General features: G+C 35.0%; 2 protein-coding genes across 5 annotated transcripts in view; one reads left to right on the top strand and one right to left on the bottom strand.

Annotated features, from left to right (window-relative positions):
* LOC128992004 (thioredoxin reductase 1, mitochondrial-like) overlaps nt 1–19910 on the bottom strand; it is a 21699-nt gene extending 1789 nt beyond the window's left edge. The window contains exons 1-7 of one of the 4 annotated variants that reach the window (XM_054415338.1): nt 19768–19910; nt 18181–18357; nt 9380–9600; nt 5241–5371; nt 3314–3543; nt 2043–2260; nt 440–622 (exon numbers count right to left, since the gene is read on the bottom strand). In XM_054415338.1, coding sequence (XP_054271313.1) covers nt 440–622; nt 2043–2260; nt 3314–3543; nt 5241–5371; nt 9380–9600; nt 18181–18357; nt 19768–19840 — 1233 coding nt within the window. In that variant the 5' untranslated portion in view covers nt 19841–19910. Of the gene's footprint in view, nt 1–439; nt 623–2042; nt 2261–3313; nt 3544–5240; nt 5372–9379; nt 9601–10572; nt 10631–10818; nt 11083–11432; nt 11710–18180; nt 18358–19767 lie in introns of those variants that run through there. The other 3 variants (XM_054415363.1, XM_054415346.1, XM_054415354.1) reach the window with 3 other exon arrangements.
* LOC128992027 (C-factor-like) lies at nt 11097–26260 on the top strand. The gene is made up of 5 exons (XM_054415375.1): nt 11097–11351; nt 18507–18561; nt 18770–18960; nt 22015–22164; nt 23585–26260. Exons 1-5 carry the CDS (start codon nt 11229–11231, stop codon nt 23807–23809), a joined length of 744 nt encoding a protein of 247 aa, XP_054271350.1. The 5' UTR covers nt 11097–11228; the 3' UTR covers nt 23810–26260.
* Nucleotides 26261–26291: the final 31 nt, after the last annotated feature.

The following is a 26291-nucleotide window of genomic DNA, read 5'->3' as shown; positions in this document are numbered from 1 at the left end:
TTTTTATGCAGTATTTTGGAATAAATTGTGAAAATCTGATCACAATTTAAGTTTTCTAACTTCCCAGAATAGAGCAAGTACTTTTTAATACACACAATCCTTTTTAATACACACAATCCTTTTTAATACACACAATCAGTAATATTTACCTACCAAAATTAAACAATGACCTCACCAGTCTACACTGTGTAGTATTAAAAAGGTAGAAAGTTCCCTTGATTTAGACAGGCTGAGATCAAACATCTAGACGAGTTAGTGGAAAAGAGAAAAAGATAATAGCAGAAAAATATCAAATCAGTCACTCTAAGTGGTTACAAAATATTTACGTAGGCCTACTAGATTGCGAGCTGGAAGTGCATTAACCACCCAGAAATTTTTGTCCTGCACGTTCCCTGAAGAAGTTTTTATCCGATGTTTATAGTGGAAACATCCGACTCACATGCAAGACGTCTCCCACAGCGTAGATGTGAGGCACGTTGGTCTGCTCGTTTCTCGCGTCTATCTTGCTGTTGCCCGGGATCACCTGTACTCCGGCGTTGCTCACCTTCAGTTCGGACGTCAGAGCTTTCCTACCTGTGGCTATCAGCACAGTGTCAAACTCTGCCTCGTACTGAGAGTCATCCTGAAATATCATCATCATTATCAGTATCCAGCAAGCCATGGAGATGGAATATACAGTAAGAACAATAATGACAGGTTTTCCCAGTCAGCTGGACAGTGGACACCCTCGCACTACACTTGTTTGCTTTGTAGCATTAAAACAACGGGAAGCTTTGACTATTAATTCCAACCACATGTTTAAGTTGTCAAAAGTTTTTGAATCAAAATAAACATTTTTAATTGAGCCACAGAAAGTGTGCTAAAATTACTATGGTAGTTATTACTTTACCAAATTTTTAACCAAGTCAAATGAATACGACAACTTACTGTAAGCAACATAATCTATGTGGTATCAACTATCTCAGTAATAAACTAAGGTAGAAAATGTATTTTTTAGATCGTGCAAAAATCAATGGTTAGGATACTTGCATTTAAACTCCGCAATGCGGTATATGAGTGGTAAGAAAAATCAATTTCCAAAACAAATATTGATACCTCCTTCTTTCTTAGTGTTAAAATTTTTTGTACCTATTGAAGAAATATAATCTTTATACTAGTGATGTGTTATGATGATATTACTGCAAACTAGTGATGTGTCAAAACCGAATCTCAAATTTCAAAACCATCAAAAATTTGGAAAAGTTTCGGTTTCGAGATTCAAAAGTTTCGAAATTGAAGATTTTGGCAGTTTTATTCTTGAAACTGCAGACATACTTTCCGTCATTATTATTGTGTCTAACACTGTTTCCACTTTTCACACAACCTGGTAGCAATAGATCAAACCATTAACAGCAGAGTAATGAAAACTGTATATTGTATTCCGATTTTGAACTTCAAAAGGCATCTTAAATACTATAACTGGAACAACATACAACTCAGTTTCATAGCGAGATTTAATAAACACAAATAAATATTTACCACAAAATGTTCTAAAAATGTTTGTGTCAAGAGATTAATTTATTTTAATGTTATAAAAAATTATGTTGTTTCGGGTTTTTCAGTCACATATTTATGTTATTATGTCAGTGTCAGGAGTCGACCTCTTTCAATTTGATTGCATACTTTTAACATTTTTATATTACCTGTATTTTTTGGTAACCTTAAACCTTGTAATCAGCTAAGTTAAAAGTTTTGCGTCTAGGTTTTGAGATTTAAGATTAAAAATTTCTGGTTTTGACCATCACTACTGCAAACCTTAGCCAAAGCACACAATGCATTATTACACCCAAATTCTTTATTAAGGATTAAATGTAATTTCTCTGGCTGATTATTACTAAATATCAAGTCATTTATTGATAAAATAAAATAATTACCTTATCCAACCACAGTTGTTGGTTTGACAACTAGTTTCTTTCCTTAGAACTTTTTCAGGTCATTCAATATGTAACCATCATACAACCGTGCTAGATTTAACGACTAGTAAGCTTTTTGGCAAGACTGACCTGCAGGTTTTTCCACTGCACTCGCAAGGCGCCGTTCTCCTTCTTGGTGACGCTGAGCGGGACACACTTTAACAGGAACTTGATGCCTCTCTCTACCATCTCCTCTGTGAGCAGCTCTGCCATCTGTTGGTCGAAGCCTCTCAACACTACAGAGCGCACCATCACTGTAGCCTGCATACCCATCCCTCGCAGGAACCCAGCACACTCCAGACCGATGTCTACACCACACTCGTTAAGGAAATGTACACACTTTTCACTGTTGATGATTTAATTTTTTTACTGTACATACTAGAATGCCGGACTCTAGTCTGGAACCGATTAACCCATTACTTTAGGCTAGTCTAGAGTGTCGCGCCATTATCATTAGATTAAATCTATTGGTGATTAGGAGGATTTGAGCTTGTGGTCTCGCGGACCTAAGTCCTGCGTTCTACTAGACTGGCTTGTTTCCATTGATAACTATAGATAGAGGTGTAGAGATCCTTCAACATGTCGTGTTAGAGACGACGACAATTTTAGAACTGAGTCATAAGTATCAATCACTGATTTCTGTGGGATATGTTAAAACTTTTGAACAAAATGGTACATGTAGTTTAGGGCATTTAATTTTCCAGATTACTTTTAGTTTGAGTACGGTATTGATTTTATTTTTTTTATTTTTTGAGATTTGATGGTTATTTTTCTAAAACGATTTAAGTTACCTTGATCCATCAAGTGAACCTAGGTCAGAAGCACACTAATACACTTTCAACCTATAAGTACAAGATTCCTTATTTAAGAGCAAAAAAAACACCAGTCATCCATCCAAGTTGGGTAGATCTTTTTCCCTGGCCGGCGACGTTTTCTACCCAAGATAAACCCACACTTTGTGGCCTCAAAGATGTGAGGAAATGCATTGTAAAAAAATAAACCGAAAAACCAAATTTAAAAATCATCGTCCCCAAGTGAACTGAACCAACATACACTATTTGTCTTTCTGTATATTCTTTTGTATGTAGCCATGATGCATGATGCTTCCTATTAAGTATTGGTATATTTGCCATTGGAATTAAATGAAATAAATAAATTAAATGAAACACCATAACCTCAAGTAAGCAAGCCAGTGTTTGACGTCATTTGCAGAAGACAACGACAACCAATTTCTATTTGAGCAAGCAAACAGCCGTTAGGATCACAAATTTTTGTTTTGGTTACTTAGGGTTGGTCCTACAGAGTTAAGTTAATGTTCAATTTGTTGATTAAAGCATTTCTAGTATAAATGTAAAGGATACAGCCGGCACCAATGATCAGTGTGTTGCCTGGAGGTTTGGGTAGACTGAAGATGTCGTCGCTGGTGATGCAATGTTCCCTGGCGCCGGGGATGTCAGGGTAGTTGGGTCTGCCTCCGACGGCAATCACAAACTTGTCCGCAGTCAGCGTCCGCTCCTTGCCGTTCTTGAGTCGCGCCAACATCGTGTGGTCATCCACAAACTCTCCGTGGCCGTTCACGTACTCAATCTGCCTGCAAGATAAAATCATTTGATTAAATAAATCTCAATTGAATCTTGCAGTAACATTTATGTGGATACTTCTACAGATTGAAAACTCATGATACTTATCCACAGGTCTATATCATCACAATGACTACTGTTGTGTTACATTAAGCCAAGGGAAACACTGTTTTCCATACTTGTAATTATATATTTTTAAAAAGAAGTAATGATGGTAGTGAGCAATATAAACTACATTTTATGAGGGATGTTTACTTTGTGTTTATGGTAATATTTGTTCAACAACAGACCTGTTGCAGCTGCTGGTTTATTTGTTTAAGGATGTTGTGTCAAGTGTGTAAATTTTAATGATGAATATTGAAAATCTGGGATCACCCGACTCTTTTAAATTTCTTAGAATACAGCATTAACAAAAATTCTTTTAACCAGTCAATTATTTGGTTAATTCTTAAATTTGCTCACTTCAAGAAATACAATAATAATATTTTTGTTAGTATGATGAAATTTAAAAATCAGTTAAATTATTAGTTTTGCAAACTTGCATTGACATAGATCCATAAACAAGCAATCTGCATAAATCTCTATAATGTAAACAAGGAGGTAGTTAGTTTAACAATACTTGTAGTTAACAATATGCTTATGATTTGATGAGAAATATGTGATCATCATTGCCAAATCACTGCTTTGAACAAACACCACAAAAAAATCTGTTCTAATCAACTGATGGTTTGAATGCATCTATTTATCCACTAGGAATTTCTCAAAAATCCTGACTTTTACAACAGTTGAGATATGATACTAGCCGCCCTTTCTTCACATCATAGGATGCTAGGATCTACATGAAACTAGGTGTCTGCGCGGTCTGCACCAGACTTAGCGAATTTCCCCATCATCAAATCAAATAATCTTTATTCAAGCTGTACATACATACATGAATAGTCACAGAAACAAAAACACAAACGAGAACGTTATGTTTCTTATTTATGCAATCCTTAACAATTTAATTTATTCGTACATGTTAATGGTGTAGTGTATTTAATATGAATTTAGTTGATTTGTTTTTACTCTTTTGATTGATTACATAACAAGAAGGGCTAAAGACAAGTTTATTAAATTCACCAGATCTTATAACTTGTAGTTTTTTCCATAATCATTGAAAATTATTTTTATAGAAAAGATTATTGGATGTATTGATAGAGCTATAAAAAGAAATCTTCTATAGAATAACAAGTTTTATCTTGGAGATAATTTCTTACAAAATTTATAAATCCCTTTGTGTGTATATTAATTAAACTTTTTAAACCATCAATTGTATAGTTAACATTGGGTTATACAATTTTGTACTCTATCTCCCGCAATCAAGATGAAATCATCTAGAGTCACCTCAAAAGTAGTGAACATCTTCCGTGCTCACGGCACAGACATGTTTTTTTTTGTCACATATAAGTCATCTCAGTCACACATCATTGCAGACACTTTCTGCGATCGCAAAGACAAAATATCTTCTCGGTAAAAAAACCAAGACACTTGAACTTGTTTAACATAAATGACCCGGCTTGAAAATTATTTCCAGCTCGAACCAATCCCTTGGCCCAACTGTTGGCCTAAACGACCCAAATATATTGGACGTTTAGACTCCTATCCAGAACTGTTCTACATATTAGGTTAGGTTACTTAGTTACTCCAAACTAGGCTAGGGACAACTCACTTCTCCCGCAACATGACTCGAGTCACCCAGTTGACAGATTTAACATGGTTCTGCACAGCCTCTGTCAGTTTCTCCCAGTTGATTTTGATCTTCTCCGGGTTTTCAATCTCCCAGCCATATTCTTTTGCCTCCTATAAGCAAGATACATAACCATTTAAAAGATTCTTGAAGTGAAATAAGGAAATTGAAAAATATATCTGGAGGTTATTCATGTCACAAGTATTTGATTACAGGGTAATGCAACATTTTATGTAGAGCTTTACACACGGTTCACACGAGCGACACATCCAGCTGACTAGGCTTGACTAGGTCCACAGGACAGGATCAAATGGAGCCGTTCACACGAGCGTACTGCGACAGCGATCGAGCTTGGTGTCACAAACCATCGCCAGACCCCGCTTCCCAGCCAAGTGTCGCAACTTATCGCGGCTAGCAAGTCAATAGCTCTAGCAGCGTAACGGTACACGTAGCCATATGGGAGCGTTCACACAAGCGGCCGGCCATTGGGCTGCAGCTTGCATACTTTCCTTTGTTTTCATTGTTTACCAGATATGGTTCCGAGTGGCTTTGATACCGATATTTTCATAGAATCTATCTATCTTAGTCTTTGGAACACTAGTCTTTCAGAAACATTTGAAAGAATACAGATAACCTCTGAATTTGTCAATTTTTGTTCTTATTTTTTTGTGTATTGCCTCAAATTAAGCACTGAAACAAATAATGTCCGCATAATATGAATATTCATTCAACATTAATTATTGGAATCAAAATTAACTCAGAGAAATCCTTACATTGTGTTCTGAGTCCCTAACTAATTAGTACCGATACTAGGTTAGTATAACAAAGCAAATTGAAATCCCAGTTTATTGAATGTAGGTACAAGTAACAGTGAATACAACAAAGTTTTAAATAAGCTAACTTCAGGAATTCACATTAACCAGCCACATGATTGTTTAACGTAAATGATCCAAAACAATACTTTCAGACATAATATTTAAGAGATAATAGACAATTTATGGCATGATTGATTACGAAACCAGATAAAAAATGTTGATGGTAACATTATTTTTCGCTCCGTAAAAGATTAATGGTCCTCAACCGATTATTCAACATGGAGTTTTATTACAAAGCAGTTGTTTTCCAATCAATTTATTAAGGTACCTACTCAATATGAGTATCCATGCAAAATGGATATTGTTAGGCCTACTGGCTGATTTACAAAATTATTCAATAATTAACTTCTTGATCAGCATCGTACATGTTCCGTAAAATTGGACTTTCCGTAAAATTATTCACTACAGTAATTCAGTAGGCTATAGTAACAATTTTACAAAATTAAGTTAAAATCTATAACTTTTCCTGCCAATCATTACACTGATAATTTAGGCTAGTTTTTTTCATAACTTACTGGTTAGTACTACACATTTTACTTGATGTTTCATAATTTATGTTTAAAATGTTATCAGCGTCACAAATATTCAAAATTAAGTACCGGTAGGCTAGTAAGTACATTTTTCAAAAGTTTCAACAGAAGATCTTGCAACATAAAGATTGATGGTCATGTCAAGGTCACAATGGCATGTCCTAGTGTTAAATTTTAAGCAATGGATCATAGGTACGACTACCTCAGTCAATACACAAACAGGTTGGTGAGCCAACTACAATAGTTATGTAATCATTTGACCTTCAATTACCTTACTACTAGGCTCTTCTAGATTACACCCATTATCTGTCTCCACCTTGGAATTTTAATTTGTCATAGCCTTTGGAAAGTTTACCTTTGTTGACACAAAATTCATTTTACTTTAATAAGCAAACTTTTTTATTGTTACAGTCTAAAAATAACAAATGCAAAGGAACAAATGTAAAGAAATATCTAATCCACGGATATTTTTATACTTTGATCTATATGATTGGTACTGGTTAAAAATTAGGCCAACTGGTTAGAAAGTTATCAAATAAAATTTAAAATTAAAATTTGAAGATAACAGAGGAATTCGGTGATAAGGTTTAGGAAAAAATTATTTCTCACATTCATCGACACATCTCTGATAAGTAAAAACAATAATTACTATAATTAATTGAAACTGACAAAAACTTGTATTCAGTCCTACACTATTTAACAATTTAGATAAAAAGAATAAAACATTATTACATGAATTGCATTTTGGCTAAATGCGCTATAGCCTGTAATACTGTAATTGTTATTATGAACATTATATTGTAATATAGCCCACTGTATAATAACTAAGATAGAAATCAACGGGTTAGACTGTATATAAAATTTAACTAGGCTATCCTAACTAAAATATACTACAGTAAATATTTTATTTTAAGAGAAATTTGTTGACGCTATTATGCAGTTTGTAACGACTGTCAAAAATAAAGCTATTTGAGTTTGAGTAAAACATCACTAACTCGACAACTAGTGTCACAGGCTACCAGCTAAAAAGGTAGCTAAAAAGGTTTTTAGGCGCAAGCAAAAAAAATTAATTTTTTCAGAACATTTAGTTTTAATTGTTGAATTTTTGGCTTTTATTTTTAAAAGATCGTTTACTCAATGTTAATACTCAGCTGTAAGTATTTAAATACTAGTCTGTTATATATTCATTTACAGTTCATTTACTGTACTTGTATTTATTAAAACTCATTAAAACAAAACAGAAAACATGTTATTATTTCCTGCCAAGTAGAAAAAAAACCTGCCAAGTAATATTAAAGAAAATTTTGAAATCATGAAATTACTATTATTTGACTAATGTTGTGAGCATTTCAAGTAATTGCTGCACATCACTGATGATTTCCCATGATTGAGTAACTTCCGTAATGATTTCTCACATTCATCGACACATCTGTGATAAGTAACTCTGTCAATAATAAATATCTGTTGATGTTTTATGCGATTGCGGTCACATCATCAGTGATCACCTCTTTCCATCCCAGCAACGTCCGTGATGATTTACCACAGTTGCAATAGATCTAGAAAACATTTTGTGAATTTGTTTAAGATCACAAAGACTCTGAGATCACGGCAACATAGTGATCGTTTTCCACGATATAGGCCTGGTGTTTTTTATTGTTAAAAAATCTAAAATTTACGACGTAATATTCATATAATAAGTCCATCCCAGTCTTCCTGTTTCCCAGGTTGGCTGTATCCTAGACACTGTTATTGTTATTCATAAATGATATAATTGGGGTATGTTTTTAAAATTTATGAATACATTGGTTACATTATACAGTAGACTCTTGATAATTCGAAATTGGTGGGCCAAGCATATAAATTTGAATTATCAAGAGTTTTGAATTATCAAGAGTTCGATTTATCGGGAGAAAAATAAACCATTCGAATTACAGAGAGTTCATTTGTTTAATACATACAAAGGTACAGCACATTACAACCAATAAAACATCATACCGTATTTTAGTACACTTTTAAACAATCAACGGCTTATTTTTCAGTTACTGTAGTTGCAAAGAAATCTGTTATTTAGCGCTATATATTTTGCCAATAGCTGAACTATCAGCTGTCGACAACTACGTTTGTGCTCAAGGAGATGTCGCGCAATCAAGAGATCGGATTGCCAACTTAGAAAAACAAGTCAGCGAACTAACTCTGACTACTGCTCTAACTAAACAAACATCAAAACGTCCAACACTAGCCTACCATGGGAACAGGATGTACTGTACTGTATAGTTTGAGATCACTTCGAATTATAGAGTGTTTTGCCGACTAAACTTCGAATTACTGTGTGACTTTGATTTATAGAGTGTTTTTTCGACGAAACTTCAAATTACAGCATGACTTCGAATTATAGAGTGTTAACCGACGAAACTTCGAATTACTGAGTTACTTCGAATTAAAGAGTGTTTTTACCGACGAAACTTCGAATTACTGCATGTTACAAATTGACCTGCCCTCTATTTGGACTTTGAAATACCGAGTGTATCAAAATGCATGGTAAAAATTTGAAATATTGAGAGATTCTCTAGGGACTGAGTCTTCATTTTGAATTATCGAAAGTTTTGAATTATCAAGTGTTTGAATTACCAAGAGTGGACTGTATCTTACTTTTTTTGTGATGCAATGGGGGTTGGATTTTGTACACAAGGATAAAAATCATCTGACAGTGACTCACCCTAACACTCTCGCCGAGCAGCGCTGCCTGATGCATCAGTTTCTTGGGTATGCAGCCCACGTTGACGCAGGTGCCGCCCAGACCCCAGGTCGTGCCCTGAGGCGAAGGGGTGACAAAGTCTAGCACTGCCACCTTCTTGCCATAGCTGACAGCTTCCTTGGCACAGGCTAGACCCCCGGAGCCACCCCCCACCACCACCAGATCGTAGTCGTACTTTGAACCTGCAAGTTAAAAGCCACAAACTTAGTAAGCTTTCATTGTGAATTTAGTGTGGAAGAAAATGACCGTAATAATCTTGCATTCCTCAGTTTTAAGATTTTTTCCAGCAAATTAGGTCCAAGATAAATATTGAATAAATCACTTGGTTGGGCATTAAGCTACTAGAAAAAGAGTTAAAATCATGTAAAAACTTAACGGCTTTAAAATTAAAGCTCTAAGTTAACTTAATCCTACACTAACATAATTGCTCTTTCATGAAGAATAACTCAGCACTATTATATGATAAAAGTGGACAATTTACTCAATACATAACTTAAATTACAAGTTAAAGTTAGGGCCTACTTAAATGAAGTTGTGGCTTCACAAATGCTAGACAAGAGTAAAAATATGTGTATTTTGTCAAAGATAAAGTGAAGTAGTCAGGCACTACATTCATAATAGGCCCTACTTACATTTTGTCAATTTTAAAGTAAAGTTAACAGTTAAGTTTAACTTAGGTTACTGTAGTTGTTGTCCAATGAGAGGTATGTTATGAAGTTTACTTACTATATTATTCACTTAACCTGACTTAAATGCTACTGGATGGATTAAAAATATGAACATAAGTTAGCATTGGTCTGTCTCATCAATGCACAAAAGGTTTTAAACTCATTTTTGATATCATTTTTACAGCAAATTAAGTAAACTTACGTTAAAGTTACAGTGTTAATGCAAAAGATGGGCTAAACCACAATATCTATTAGATCTAAAGTAAGTTTGTGTTGTTTGATAAGTAATTTTGGTTTGGTTAGCCTATTTTACAAGGTCTTAGTTATAGCATTGACTAGTATTGATGGTCAAAGGTAATAGGCTAACTTAAGAGTTTTGGAAAAGGTTTTTAATGCAGATTTGTACGTGTGTATTAAACCTAGACATTTGCATAAGCTATAGTTATTAAGTTGTTGACGATTCTGAATTTAGACTAATTAGTTTACCTAGCCCAAATTGACACTGCAAATAGCTAACACATCCACCCATAAAATCAAACAAAATGTATAACAAATCAATGGTAAACAAGTTACACAAGATCAAAGTTGATTTGTTATGGATACACAACATAACATCATAACATGTTAACTAGAGGAGGTTAAGAAACAGCTGGTTGGATGAGTAATATTTTATGATGACAAATAAACTTAAACATCTTGGAATCAAAGAATAAGGAATTCCATGAAACTTACTTTTTGAATCACTAAACCTAAATGATGAAATCGAAATGTATCGGTGTTGCTGAAACTGAAAACTAGGATATTTTAAGGTTAGATTGAGGGTTTGTCTCAACACTTTAAAAGCCATTTTGGGTTATTTAAATTAAAATAAACAATGGTTAGTACATAGATTTTAAGTACATAATAAGCCTTTTAAACTCAATCCATTGACAACAACTTTAATTTAACAACAGATGATTGTCACTTTTAAAAACAGATTTTACTTTGACCCCGTTCATCCCAGACTTGATCACGATCACTACGAAACAAGAGGTTACGTAAACAAGAAGCCATAGTAAACAGGTTCCACTTTCCACTAGATTATCCTTTGCCACCTATCTCAGGCGATTAAAGTTGAAATAGGTACATCAAGTTCCATAAGGATGAAGTCAGTTTTAATAACAGGGTGCAATCGTGGTATAGGTCTCGGGCTTGTAAAGAACCTGCTCAGTGATAATTCCGTGAAACACATTATTGCAACATGTCGGGACCCAAATCAAGCAACGGTAAGAAGTTTTAAATTTATTTATAACATTAATGAGTTGTTGTATATCTTTGAGACATGTCATAAAACAATAACTACTTACTTGAGCCGGTAGGAGCCATGTTCAAGTTATACAGCTGTTCACTTGTGCAAATAAACACCGGTGCAAGGAGCGACAAATTCTGCTAATCTATAGAAACTTAACCTCGACTAGAAAATCTCCCACTGCCTGTAGATAAAAATCACGGGATTGACTTTAAAGATAAACAGCTGTTACAAAGTTGTCCGTTTCAAATAAATTATAATCAACAAAATTAAAGCACTGTAGAATTGAAGGGTCTACTACTGTGGTGATGTGAAAGAAACTACAACGATGTCTTGCTCGCTGCAGTGTGAACCGTGAGTGTGACGACAGACTTGCGTCACGACCAACCTCAATGCTGAACGCTGACGCTACAGCTGGCGGAGTCCCACACATATATTAATTAGTCATTGACATTGAATTGCCATATTTCTTGGAATCGAAAAGATTTCCCCCTTCGAATGGAACAATCTCGAACACGTATCACACTCATACACACAGCGTGTAAAAAAACTTGCATAGTCATCATGAGTCATGATGACATGATTGATTTTGATTTTTTACAGCTACATGTTTAGTGAAAATGTTCAATAATTAATTGTAAAAATGTCAGTGAACCTTTTTAAAACTTTTACAATTTTCAGTAATATATTATGTACCAAATATAAGGCCTAAAGTTATAAATTAAATTAACCAGTGATGGACATTTTTCAATTTCAGTTCATGGTTTCACTTTTCTCTTCACTATCCATGTTTCAAAGAACTTTTAGAAAATTTTTTAATTAATAGGTACTTAGTAAAATTAAATTTAATATTAAAAAATGACACAATAATTAGCCTGGAAAGTAAACATTATAAAGTATTGACATTATTTCTACTTAATTAAAAATAATATGGACAAGATGTGAAGTGTGTCAAAAAGTGATACTTATATGATAAGGTTTTTTAAATATAGTAGAACTGTTGTAGGCCAACTTATTTAATTAAAATATCGTTATTTCTTTGTTTTATATATTTAATTACTGCAATATCATGACACTATTCTCAAAAATGAATACCCTACGCTGTAATATGTTTAAAGGATATTAAACATTCTTATTATATTAGTTTGTTTTATTGTGTTTAGGGTCTTTACTAACTTTTTAAAAATAACATAGGTGTATTTAGTTATTAAAGAAATACCCTCGGCGCAGCATATAACCTGCCGACTAAGCAAATTTCCATTTGTCTGAATTGATTTTCATTTAAATCTACTGTATTTAAATATAAATAACATTAGGTCTCATGAGTACTTAGGTTTGCTGCTACAAGGAAACTAATAAAGTGTATTTTTAGTAAAATATTAATAGCTTAGAACAAAATAAATAAATTTGCCAAGTTTGATAAAAATATATCAATAAACAAGCAAACAACAACATTTTACAAAATTTTTCATAAGAATAGTCTAACATGAGAATGTTAAATTTAAATTTTTTTTTAATTTTCTCCGTTACCAATTATAGAATAATTAATTTATAAAACTCATTTAAGTAAACTCAATCAAAAACTATTTATTTACAAAAACAATAATCATGTAAACAAACCAAATAGCAGATGATTCATAACTTTATAACTCAGCTGATAACAATAATCCTACATTTCTCCCCACCCAATTTAGGCTGAATTTCCGAAACTGTGTTCATCTTCAGGTTCCGTTTGCATTTTCCATTGAGGTGGATCAGTTGCACCTTCTCTTGCTCTCAGCTGGTCAGCGTGTTTTCTCTTTATTTCACCCCCAACTAAAACGTTGTATGATAGCTCTCCCGTCCTTTCTTGTACAGTTCCTGGTCTCCAGCCCTTCTTCGTTTCATTTTGAACCCACACTTCTTGTTTGGCAGAAAACTCCTTTTGTTTAGATTTTAAGTCGTGGTAGTACTTCTGTCGCCACACTTGATTCTCTATTTTCTCTCTGCTATTACACCTCCACCTATCCAAAGCTGTTGGTATTCTTCTACCATAGAAAAGGACTGATGGTGGTTGTCCTGTGGTCTTTTGTGGGGTGTTTCGATACGCAAGCAACACTTGTAAAAGTGCAAGTGATGAACTGAGACCTTCTTGTTTGCAAGCACTGTATCTACTCTTGAAGGTTCTGATAATCCTCTCTACCAAACCATTGGTTTTTGGATGATACGGTGCCGATGTGACATGACATATGTTATTGTTCTTACAAAAAGTCTTAAACTCATGGGACGTGAAGGGGGTGCCATTATCGGATACAATTTTTTTAGGAACGCCGTACCTCGAAAACCAAGTCCTTAATCTATTTACAAGAGCAGCAGTTGTCGTACGGTCCATAACTTCGATCTCAACCCATTTTGAGTAAGCATCGATTCCTACTAACCAGAATCGGTTGTCGAATGGTCCTGCGAAGTCGAGATGAATTCGCTCCCAAGGATCACTTGGCACATTCCAAGGATATAGAGGTACTTCTGTGTCAAATGATCGGTTACTCTGGCAAGGGTGGCATCTACGGACATAAACCTCGACATCCTTATTCAGATTAGGCCACCATACATAATACCTTGATAGGGATCTCATGGCCTCTATTCCAGGATGTCCTTTGTGGAGTTCTTTTAATACATTTTCTCTCAAAATCTGTGGCACCACTATTCTTCCTAATCGCATGATTATACCGTTTTCTAATGTCAGCTCTTCTCTCTTATTCCAATATGGTTTCATGGATGGTGGTAAGTTTCCTGTATCTTTTGGCCAACCATGTTCCAGGTAATCTATAAGTTTCTTCATATTTGGGTCTTTCTTATACTCCAGTACAAGTTCCTGATTTGGATAAACGACGTCGATTTTCTCCTGAACCAATGCTCGAATCTCTCTCTCATCTGGATCCAATACTTCTTGTGTCTTGAGTGAAAATCTAGACAAAAAATCAGCCAAACAATTATCCTGTCCTTTGATGTACTGGATCTCAAAATCATACTCCATTAAATACAAAGCCCAACGAACCAATCGGTTGTTTACTACTTTGGTAAGATCTCGATGCATTCCGAATATTCTTTCAAGTGGCTTGTGGTCCGTCCTCACCTTGAAATGTCTCCCACTGAGGTATTGTCTAAACTTCTTCACTGCAAAAACTAACGCCATCGCTTCCTTGTCAACTGTAGCATACCTTTTTTCTGCTTCCGTTAGTGTCCTCGAGGCGTACATGACTGGCCTTTCCGTTCCATCCGGCATCAAATGTAACAGTACTGCACCAACCCCTTGTTCACAAGCATCACATTCAATAATGATCGGCTTTGATATGTCGTATGGAACTAATGTCTTCTCTAATGACAGGATATTCTTCAACTTGTCGAACGTAGTTTGTTCGGTGTCAGTCCATTTCCATTTAGTCTTCGTACCAGTCAGCTTATGCAAGTTCGAAGCGATCGCATGAAGATTAGGTATGTACCTTTCGTAAAAGTTTAGTGCTCCTAGAAAAGCTCGTAATTCTTTCACGTTTCTTGGCCTTGGTGCGTGTCTTATGGTTTCAACTTTGTCTTCGGAGGGATGGATACCATTCCCATCTATTGTATGACCTAAATACTTTACAGATTTCTGAAAGAACTTACATTTTGATAGTTTTGCTCTTATTCCACTTGATTCTAGCCGCCTCAAAACTTCTCTAAGAGTGGTTATATGGGTAGTCTTATCCTTACTAGAAATGATTATGTCATCAAGTAGAACTCCGACATTAAGTCCTTTTAGTAAACTTTCCATATACCTTTGAAATTTTGCCGGACTCGAGGAAAGTCCAAAGGGCAACCTTTTGTAGCGAAAGTAACCTACATGAGTTGCTATTGTCAGATACTTTTGGGACTCGGGGTGTACTTTCATTTGCAAGTACGCGTCTCGAAGATCTATGACTGAAAATATCTTTCCATCAGTTAATTTGGAAGTCAAGTCATCAAAGGTTGGCAAGAGGTGTCTTTCCGGGACGATGTTTGGATTCAAGGTTGTACGAAAATCGCCACAGATTCTTACTCTGCCTCCACCCTTGTCTACGTTGACTGTTGGGGTACTCCATTCTATCGGTGTTTCGGAAGGGTCCACTGCTTCCAAAACTCCTTCCTGTACTAATCTCTGTAATTCTCGCTCCACTGCCTCCCTTAAGGGGAATGGAACTCGTCGTGCCCCGTAAGATACAGGGTTTGTTCCACTTTTTAGATGGATGACCTCATTAGAGTCAGATATCGTTCCTAGCTCATCACGAAAGAGTTCGGAAAACTCCTGAGTTAATGCCTCTACTTCTTTTTGTAACTCTTTTCTATAACTTTCTTCGTTCTTACCTGCCTCTTTACTACTTGTCTTTCCATTGTCAATACGCCTAACCATTACTTCTCTAGGTAAATTAAGATTGAAAGCTACACTCCACGGCAACCCAAATAATGGAACATCATCTTCTAGTAATACAATGACCGGCAATCGCTTAGTGCGATTACGTAAAGTAACGTCCACAAAAGCCTTACCCATGACTTCTAGCTTATTTTTCCCATAGCCAGTGATGACATCAGACGTCTTTTTGAGAGATTCGCCACTTGAATTTATCCTATCCCAAAGAGACAAACTTATAGCACTTACCCGAGCCCCGGAATCAAACTCCATTCTAACATTATACCCGTTCAATTCTACATCTATTGTAGCTCTGGGAACCTTACTCTTGACTGACCTAATTTGTGTACCACTAACATCAATATCAGAACTACACTCATCATCATAAGTTCGATTACAAGAATCATCTACTTTTCTCAAATTACCATCTGTTCTCTTGACAAAATTATTTTTACTTTTGCACATTCTTGCGAAGTGGCCTTTCTTTGAACATTTCTTGCACACAGCAGAAATAGCAGGACATCTATCTTCACTAGGGTCATGTGTAAACCCACATCTATAACACCTATTGAAGCCCGTAGATTTCTGTACCTACCTCTGGTTTCCTCTTTTCCTTACTGTCACTTACTTTGAAAATCTCATTTTTACACGCATGTTTGGAAACTTCTTCTCTCGCACGTTCCATGGATTGAGCTAACTCTAGTACTACTGTTGACTTAACACGCTCACCTCGGTTATCAACTCCCTCGGGCCATCTTTGTCTGACTTCGACTTCAAATTCTGGACAGTTGCTTCCTACTGCAAACCTATCTCGTACTCGTTCATCTAAGCTATCTCCATATTTACAACTTCTAGCTAAAGACTTCAATCTGTTATAAAACAAAATAAATGTCTCACCATCTTTTCTTATAGCTCTTTCAAACTCAAACCTTGTTGCAAAAAGGGTCCTTGTAGGCTTGAACAACCGGTTGGCTTCCTCTTTGACTTCGTCGTAGGTGCACTCCTCCCAGGCCCTTGGATACATCTGGTCCGACAGTGCCCTGAGGTGCTCCTCTCCGATATTTGCCAACAGAAGATCTCGCCGAGCCGCTTGTTCTTCTGAGTCAGCACCACCCAGTCCCTTAACTCTGCAGGTCAACTCAAAACGAGCTATGTAGTCTTCCCACAATTGTTCACTATTATATTCTTTAAATGAAAATCTGCTCATTCTATCTTGTATGCAAGACATCTTACTAAAATCAATTACACTCTTATACTGAGACTGGTCTGTTTTCCTCGGCATTTTCTCGTCGCCAATATAGAATAATTAATTTATAAAACTCATTTAAGTAAACTCAATCAAAAACTATTTATTTACAAAAACAATAATCATGTAAACAAACCAAATAGCAGATGATTCATAACTTTATAACTCAGCTGATAACAATAATCCTACACCAATAACCGTACAAAAACACTTTGATATACTAAATTATTTATTTTTTAAGCTCTTTAAAAAAGTCTAGAAGGAAATTGGAAAATTTTGTGTTTTGAGGGTCAAAAATGAGAAAAACCATTTTTCCCTATAAAACCCCCCGTAAAACCCTGTTTCCATGGTCCGATCATGCTGGTTTGTGAACTCATTCAAGCTTATCCCGCCTTACACATTTAAACCAAATTTCATCAAAATCAGACTAAAAGTACTCAAGTTATCGCGGTCACGTTGTATCAAGGAGGGGGGAGGGGTTTGGGGGGAGGGGTGGAGCACTCCCAAGAAAGAAGGGGGGTCTGTGGGTTCTCCCTCAGAAAATTTTACATCTTTAAAGCCTTTTGGGGACTTTTTAAAGAAGTTTTTAACGCCTAAAACTTTGTCCAATTCTCCAAAACACCCATTTCACCTGTTGTTTGTCATGAGCTAGTAGACATTTAAAAAATTCAACTATGACGATTGCATTCAAGAATTTTAAAACATTATGTAGATTATGGCCATATCCTCCTAAAAGGAGTTCTTGTCTTGGCGACTTTCTAAATCCATGTTTAACGTCTAGAACTGTGTCCAAAAACCTCGCATTTCACCTCTCATTTGTCATGAACCAGTAGATATTTTAAAAACTTAACTATGACGATTGTATTCATAAATTTCAAAACTTACAGTAGGCTTAATTTTTACAACTAAATTTTGAGATTTCGGGGGGGGGGGGGTTGACCCCCTAACCCCCCCCCTGGCTATGGCCTTGAGTCTTAAATATTCTATTATTTTCTATCAACCGAATCTTGAAGGTGCAGGTGCTTCATACATAATCATAAGTTATACCATTTTGCACAAAAGGATGAAAATACCAAAGGGACAAAACCACATTCAACCAGTTACCTACCACATAATGTATGATGTCCAAGTACCAGTACCAATTTTGATTATACCCACCTTTTCTATGCGTCTGCGAGCTTCTCTCAGTATGTTTCAAGTTATTGTTAGGAACATTTTTGATTCCATCCTTATCGTGGTTTTGTTGATGTTTTCTTGATGGCTTTGCTTCATTCCATAAGTGATAACGATTTGAATTAATCACATGGTTTCTTAAAGTTCTTGGACTTGAAGCACCTTTTACGACAAAAACAAAATGCTGAAAATCACAGTATCTATAATTTTTGGAAGTTCTCGTTGTTTAAAATCTACAATCATTGTGTTTAATGACTTTTTTTTAAACATTTTGTAAGTTTTTCAAATTAACTTACAGTATTTTATTTCAGAACCTTCAAGAGGCTGTCAAAACAACGCCTGGCAAAGTTCATGTTCTACAATTAGGTAAGGAAGATTTTTACTAATAAACATACACAATATTTTCAAAACTTCCTTTCCTTTTCTCATCATAAATGTACTTTGATTTTGAAGTTTAATTTATAAAATACTTAAAAAGATTTTAAACCACTATTATTACTACAAAAACACAAAATAATGAAAATATTTGAAATTGTCTATTTTATGACATAATCTATATCAATATATTTTACAGATCTCAAAGACTTCAACAGCCATGACAGAATCGCGAAAGAAGTCTCGTCCATAGTCGGGGATGCTGGCTTGAATGTATTGATCAACAATGCTGGAATTTCCACAAAATTCACCCGTGTGAACCTCGTAAAAGCAGAACAGATGATTGAGAACCTCACAGTTAACACCGTAGCACCACTAATGTTGACCAAGGTTTGTAATGTAACAGCTGATCTTAGTCAGTAGCAAAGCGACAAAGATCATCACACACCATTCTACACTCATCCTTCATTCATATTTGGGTTAAAATTTGCACGTAGGTGGGCATCCTCAATGATTGATAATTGATTAATATATAATTGTTTCCATCAAGGTTAACAGTAGAGGTTAACTGTAAAAAAGGACCGTGAGGTTCTAAGTTCGCCTCAGTAAAGAAGGATTTTCATTTCATTAAACAACTCACTGTGAAATATTTGCGGTATTTGTTATGTTGAACGAAGTTTGCACAGTTGCAGACAATTTAGAATGTAATGTATAAAATACGGCACAATGCGTAGAAAAAACATTAACCCTACATGGATGAAAATCTCAATCTCGCTGTAAAAAATAGAGTATTGGCCTGCTGTTAAAGGCAACTCCAGACATGCTCCAGTCATCAAGCACCAAGCAACGACTCTCCGAATCGCAAGTAGCGTGGGAAGGTGTATCTATTCAGCAAGCAGCAAATATTCGTGGTCATGTTTTCCCTTTTATTGTCGGTATTTTTGCACACATCAAAGTGAATGAACATTTGCTATTCCAGAAACAAACAGTTGCTCAGAAAACAACACATGTGTGTAGATGTCTCTACTCGTTAATCGGCGAATAGCAAGATAATTAGATCGCCGAATATGAAATATTTCATGCTTGGCGATTGGCGAATGTCTGGGGCCTCCTTAGACTACAGTTAAGCAGCTAAACATATGATTAAAAATATCTTAACATTTTAGCACCAAAGTTGTACAAAGTCTGCAATCTTACCTGACTTGTACAAGAGTGAAATTTGAAGCAGAGAGATGATTTTTATCGAGTAACAAATACATGCTACCCTCATCTCTCCTCCAATATTTATCTATTTATCAATCATCTTTCTAAACACACAACTTCCTAGAACACATCTTCACTACTTAATTTTCTACTACTAGTGCCAATTAGCAATTCTTATCTTGAAAGTGTGCAAAAGTAATTATATCAGTGTCATTAGCGAATTTTAATAATTGCAGTTGATACTAAAGTATCGTGAAATAACAACTATATTCTTTTATCAACGTTTATGTAGTATTAAAAAATACAATGAACAAAGATAGATGGGCATTTTGTAGTAATATTGGTGGATTAGAAAGACTTGTAATAGTCAACACACAGAGTAAAATTTTAGGTAATATTCATTTAATTTATTTTTTGTTTTAACATGCGAGTCAAAACCATTTTCTTAGTTAAATAAACTTTAAAAAATTACTGTATTTCTTGTATTTTCTGCGTATGCACGTAAAACAGCGCTAAAATATATTTTATGTTTTTAAAGCTCTACGAAATGGGTTAGAAACTGCAAAATGCTATGTTTTGAGGGTCAGTAATGGGAAAAAGCAAATTTTCACCACATAAAACCCTGTTCCCAAAGTATGATAGTGCTGGTTTGCGAACTCGTTCAATTTATGTTGTTTTACACCAAATTATATCAAAATTCGGATAATTTTTTACTCTAGTTATTGTGCTAACCGACACACATGATATACATTATGAATGTTAACGGATGATATTTTTTGGTCTCTGGTAACATCATTACAAAAAAGTTCAACGGTCCTGAGTCCAGGTGGCTTGACGGGTCTTGAAATTTTAAATCTCGTCCTACGAGACATTTTGGGAAATTTTAAATCTCGTCCTATGAGACGAGATTCTATTTTGGTCGAGATTTTTCAGAGGAGATTAAAAGAAACGCCTGCAGAAAGTCAATGCAATACCCGCAATACAGGAGCATGTTGATGTTGCATTTCCTTTATGAAGGCGTTTTTATTTAATTATTAATTCTTTACATGGATGGAAATATTGCTTTATTTGTTTTATAATTTTTTTTTGACATAGCATATGAGAGAAGTTTTGTTAGTGTTTCAAGCAGTGTGAGACATGTTTTACTACTGTAAGCATAGCCAAAATGAGTTACTTTAAAATCATTCTAAAAATAACACAAGACTCAAGACTGAAAAATTGTTACTTTATACTGTAAGACTGTTGTATTAGACTTGTAAATTTCGTATTTTTCAAAGTTGAACTATATATAGGGTGATTACCGAGAAACGCATGTTTTTCAAATAACTAGTATTCAGGCAATTCAAAGCAAAAAATATATTTATGAGTGGAAAAACAGTGTACACAATATGCAATTTCTGAATAAAATTACTTACATTTTAGTGTTTAAAAATTACATATCTAAGGAGGTCGCCTTCTGCTTTGATACAGTGTTGAAGGTGTTCCTTAAAACTTGCTACTAACATGTCTCTATGAGTGGTGTTGATTTCTTGGCGAATAGCTTCTTTAAGTTCCTGTAATGTTTGTGGTTTGTTTATGCAAATTCTAGATAAAAAAAAACATTGAAAGATATCGGGAACTGCAAGATCCGGTGAGCGAGAAGGCCAAGTGACATCACCAAAACGTGTGATAACTCTTGTAGGGAATGTTCGATGAAGGAATTCCATACCAAGCAGAAGGTTACCATCTTAGAGATGTAATTTTTAAAAACTAAATTGTAAGTAATTTTATTCTAAAATTGCATATTGTGTACAGTGTTTTTCCACTAGTAAATATAACTTTTTATCTGAATTGCCTGAATACTCGTTATTTGAAAAACATACGTTTCTCGGTAATCACCCTATACTTACTAATATCTCCATGTTTCCAATGCCGAAGAGTTATTTTTATTAACTTAGGTCTTTTTTTTTTACTGATGTTTTTTATTAATGTTTGTAAATAAAAGATTTAAAATATTTTTTTCTATTATTATTATTTTTGTATTTAACCATTCCGTCATAAATCAGTAGGTATTTAAAAATGTTATAAAATCAGGTTAAAATGTGGAATGTGCATTTCCCGTTTTGTATGAGAAGGGAAATCCCGTCTCAAAATTTTATGAGAAATAAAATATCCTGTCTCAAACTAAAAATCCAATCTCGTCCATCCCTACTTGACGGCATTAAATAATGATGCATTGCTGATGGTAGTGTTGTCCTGTAGGCTCTGATACCATTGCTGAAGCAGGCGTCAGCTGCTAACAGCTCTCAGCCACTAGGCTCAGCACGTGCTGCTGTCGTCAACATCAGCTCCATACTGGGCTCCATAGCTGAGAACAACCAGGGCGGCTTCTACCCCTACAGAACCAGCAAGGTACTCACAGCTTGTTGGGACCAATCGATTTAATCAACTTTGAGTCAAAGTTTATGGACAATAACAGAATCATTACACAATTGGATTGGATTAAGATTAATCCCGGGGAGATAGCTTTTGGTTTTTTAATGAGGCTGGCCGTCTCTTTTATCCTTCCGTTTGTCCACATGCCATCCAGTAAAGCAAGGGGTGAGCCGTACAGTACAAGGGTAAACTGAAATCATCACCTTGGGCTTGAAATCTTAGCACACCTGAGTAGGCCGACTCATCTAAATATATCAATTAAGTGTGAATAGCGCTCTAAGCTGTAATATATCATTGCTACTACGTATGGTCAATGCTAGTACTGAAAGTGGCATTTTCTGTTGTGAGCTCGAGGTCATGTTTGAAGCCTTATCGAACTCAGAAACACCAAATTTTAAGTAGGCCTATAAGGAACATAATATCAACAACAATTTTTATCATGGTGCAAAAATTAATAGCAAGATCCATTGTTACCCGTTTTTATCAACATTGAAATGATTGCTAACCAAAAACATGATTCATAATACATTGAAATGAAACTAGTAAGTTTACAGGGCAAATATAAAATCTGGACGCAAGGGTAAATCTACTGATTATTTTTTTGAATTATAATTTAAGAACATGGTAAACACATAATTTCACCATAGACTAACCAACACAAGTAGACTTCTCATCCCATTGTAAATTTTGAAGCACGTTTTTCATGTCTAGTTCATGTACGTGACACATGGGCGCTAGTGTCGACGAAACTTTGTTTCTATTATTTTAGGGTTAATTTCTTGATTTGTGCTTTACTGTTTGGTTATATAACTAGGGGACAAGTTATTGTTTATGATTAGATCGTATTATTTGGCTAAACGAGGTTTTAAGTGGCTGTAATAACGGGAAACAAATTGTAAACAAAACACGACCTCTACAGAAAACCGTACAGAACTAACAATAAAATTGTCTTCAGCTGTTCCATAAGGATGAGAAATCTACTAAGGGAGTATGTTTTATCTATGATTTCACTTACTTAGATGTCATTCAAATTAGCTTCTTACAATACCAAGTGGAAAAGTGTGTTGATTTGAAGAACTAAATTTTTAAAGTAGCTATCACGTTGTTTTTTTTCCCTCAATGTTAGAATGTTACGAATCACGGTTTTAAAACCTGTTTGAATCAGCGAGCAAGCCTTATCCCTTTCTTAACTATTCATGGAGAGGCTTCATGTACTGCAGTGTTGTTTACTGTTTAGTACCAATCATTAAGCACTAGATAAATTGGAAAATACAACCAAACAGACATTTGTCATGCGAATCCTCTGATAACAATATATTAACAAGTTTCAAAGAAATGCACAAGCACTGCAATCTTTACCCTGTAATATTGTGACAATGGTTGCATTTGTTTCCAGGCTGCTCTCAACGCAGTGACTCGTTCTTTAAGTTTTGACTTGAAGCCTGACAACATTCTAGCGGTCAGCATCCACCCCGGGTGGGTCAAGACAGACATGGGCGGTCCACAGGCACCCCTCGCACTGGACACTGCCATCCCAACACTGGTACAGCTGCTCAAGGAGCTCGGGCCTCAACACAACGGAGGCTTCTATCAGTACGACGGAAAACAGCTGCCCTGGTAGTGACATGGTTTACCTTGTTTAGTGAAACGATTGTAATCATGGTTGAGTTTTGTTATTGTTCTTATTTATTTTAAGATTAAGCAACCAAATCAAATTTCAAATTTGTCCGGTCAAATTTGTGTGTGGTTGATGCTGAGGGTTGACCGTTTATGGTCTTTATTCTTAGACCCGAATTAGGTGTGAATAGCGCTCTAAGCTGTAAACAACTTTGGCACCTCTCTCCAGACATTTTTGGAATCAAAGTACATATTTAAAAACGAGTTTACACGCTATTTAAAGGTTGAAAGGCTGATTAAAATTTAGTTTTTAGCGAATTTCCCATATAGGGAATAAGCTATTACCGTAGGTCTCATGGTAAGACCTGGACTCGGGACCGATTTACTTTTTCATTTTGATGTCCCCAGAGGCCAAAAACACCATCCGTTCAAATTCATATATATATATATATATTTATATATTTATATATATATATATGTGTCCGTCAGCACGATAACTCGAACAAAAATTATCCGATTTTGATGAAATTTGGTATAAACGTGTAAACCTACATTTATTTGAACGAGTTCGCGAACCAGCATGATCGGACCATGGGAACAGGGGTTTATGGGGGGTTTTATGGGGTAAAAATGGGTTTTTCCCATTTTTGACCCTAAAAACATAAAATTTTGGAATTTTTTTCACATCCATTTTGTAGAGCTTAAAAAAGTAAATAATTTAGTATATTGAAGCATTGTTGTACGCCTAATGGTTACGGAGAAAATTCAAAAAAGTGCAAAAAATTTAAAATTCCCATGTTATTCTTATGGAGAAAATGAAACTGTTGTGGTTTACTTGTTTATGGGTATATATTGATAAAATTTGGCAAATTTATTTATTTCATCCTATACTATTGACTTATGGTAAAAACGCTTTTTACCTTCCCTGTAGCAGCAAACCTAAGCACTCGTTAAATCTAATGTTATTTAAATTGAGAATAAATATGTCTTATATATGGAAATATTTTAGTAACAATGTAATCAGACAAGTTGAAATTCGCTTAGTCTGCAGGTTTGCTGCGGCGGGGGTATTTTAGCAATCTAATCAAAACAATATTTATGGCTATTGTTATTGACACCAGCCCCTAAAAACTTGGCACTCTGGGCTGTATGGGGGCCCATACACAAAGGAACCTAAATACTGTTAACAAAATAGATGGCCAAATCGAGTAAGCTCCTTTTATACTCCATTCTGTTCACTCTGCAGTACTGAGTGTCCCAATTTAAAATGGAAATTTCAGCCACACTTGCCGTCCTAAAAACATCAAGACCCACAAATCGCTCCATGGGTTTTAATTTTTTCTATGCTTCTTAACTAACTACTATTTGCCTATACTAATTTTGACTGAAGCAGAGTCAAAATCCAATTCAATAGTCGAAATACCAATCTATAAAATAAATTGATTGAGACAATAAGTAAAATTTTCTTTTAACCCATTCCCCCGAGTGTCAAGAGGACCGTTTTCTGAACCTGCATAGCCAAAACGATGTTTCCAGTATTATTTATAGTACGACTATTTCCCCATATTGTACTGCACGGTGAACGAGGCATGGAAAGATAATGATGGGACTAACCATGTGTTATTATTAGTTTGTTATGAACGTCTATCAAAATCACATTTAGTTGAATATTTGAAATCCGAGAAAGTGGGATTTTGTATCTTCATCTTTTTTTGGACAATATCTAACATTGGCTTAAGATACAGTACTGTAAAATTCACCACGTGGTAGTTTCTACATCTATATATGTAGTGTTTTTATTTTTGATTCATCAGAAAATCATCATTCATTTCTAAAACACAGCCTTGTTTTTGTAACAGAAGGAATAAAGTTAACACATACGACAATAATACAAACATAATGGTCCTAGATGTTGCTTTTGGCAGTATTAGATTTACTTTTAGTCGATTTAGCCTTTTGTTTGGTTCTTATTACGAAGAAAGCATTTACCAAAGATGCATTTAAGAATTTAGACCAACTGCTACAGGGATTTTATCAACGCACAATGATCTTATACTAAAAGGCTTTGTCGAGGGTAAAACATGATGATGAATAGTTTTGTCAGTAATAGTAATAAGTTTAGCTAATTTCTTCAATGTCAAATTTTTGCCAGATGTTCTCGAGCTATACAGAGCCCGAAAGATTTGAGACATTATAGCTTGATTAAATATGTAAAAACCTGGAAATTAATGCAATCTGCATTGTCTTCAGGGTTTCAACACAAAATATTAAGATTTTATTTAAGTGTAAGTTGTGTCGTGCTTGTTATATGTTGATAAATTATTTTTGTGTTAGCTAATATTTGTCACAGTAGGCCTATTACACAAGTTTAACTAATAAGACCAAAAATATGCACAAAGTAACCTGAATTTAATAGGGTTTTGACTGTCAGCATTTTGTATTAGTTTAATCAGTAAACAATAAAAAAAAATATTAAAGTACAAGTC

This window comes from Macrosteles quadrilineatus, unplaced genomic scaffold, assembly GCF_028750875.1.
Source record: "Macrosteles quadrilineatus isolate MER2022 unplaced genomic scaffold, UCM_ALF_1.0 Scaffold_1__1_contigs__length_201487025, whole genome shotgun sequence".
Taxonomy (NCBI): domain Eukaryota; kingdom Metazoa; phylum Arthropoda; class Insecta; order Hemiptera; family Cicadellidae; genus Macrosteles; species Macrosteles quadrilineatus.
Note: the sequence above shows the minus strand (reverse complement) of the source record. Positions and strands in the feature narration are given on the sequence as shown.

Excerpts from the sequence above, each read along its gene's own strand:
- LOC128992027 (XM_054415375.1), top strand. The coding sequence starts at position 11,229 with ATGAAGTCAGTTTTAATAACAGGGTGCAATCGTGGTATAGGTCTCGGG. Across the intron at positions 11,352-18,506 it reads GGGACCCAAATCAAGCAACG|AACCTTCAAGAGGCTGTCAA; the intron begins GTAAGAAGTTTT and ends ATTTTATTTCAG. Across the intron at positions 18,961-22,014 it reads CACCACTAATGTTGACCAAG|GCTCTGATACCATTGCTGAA; the intron begins GTTTGTAATGTA and ends GTTGTCCTGTAG.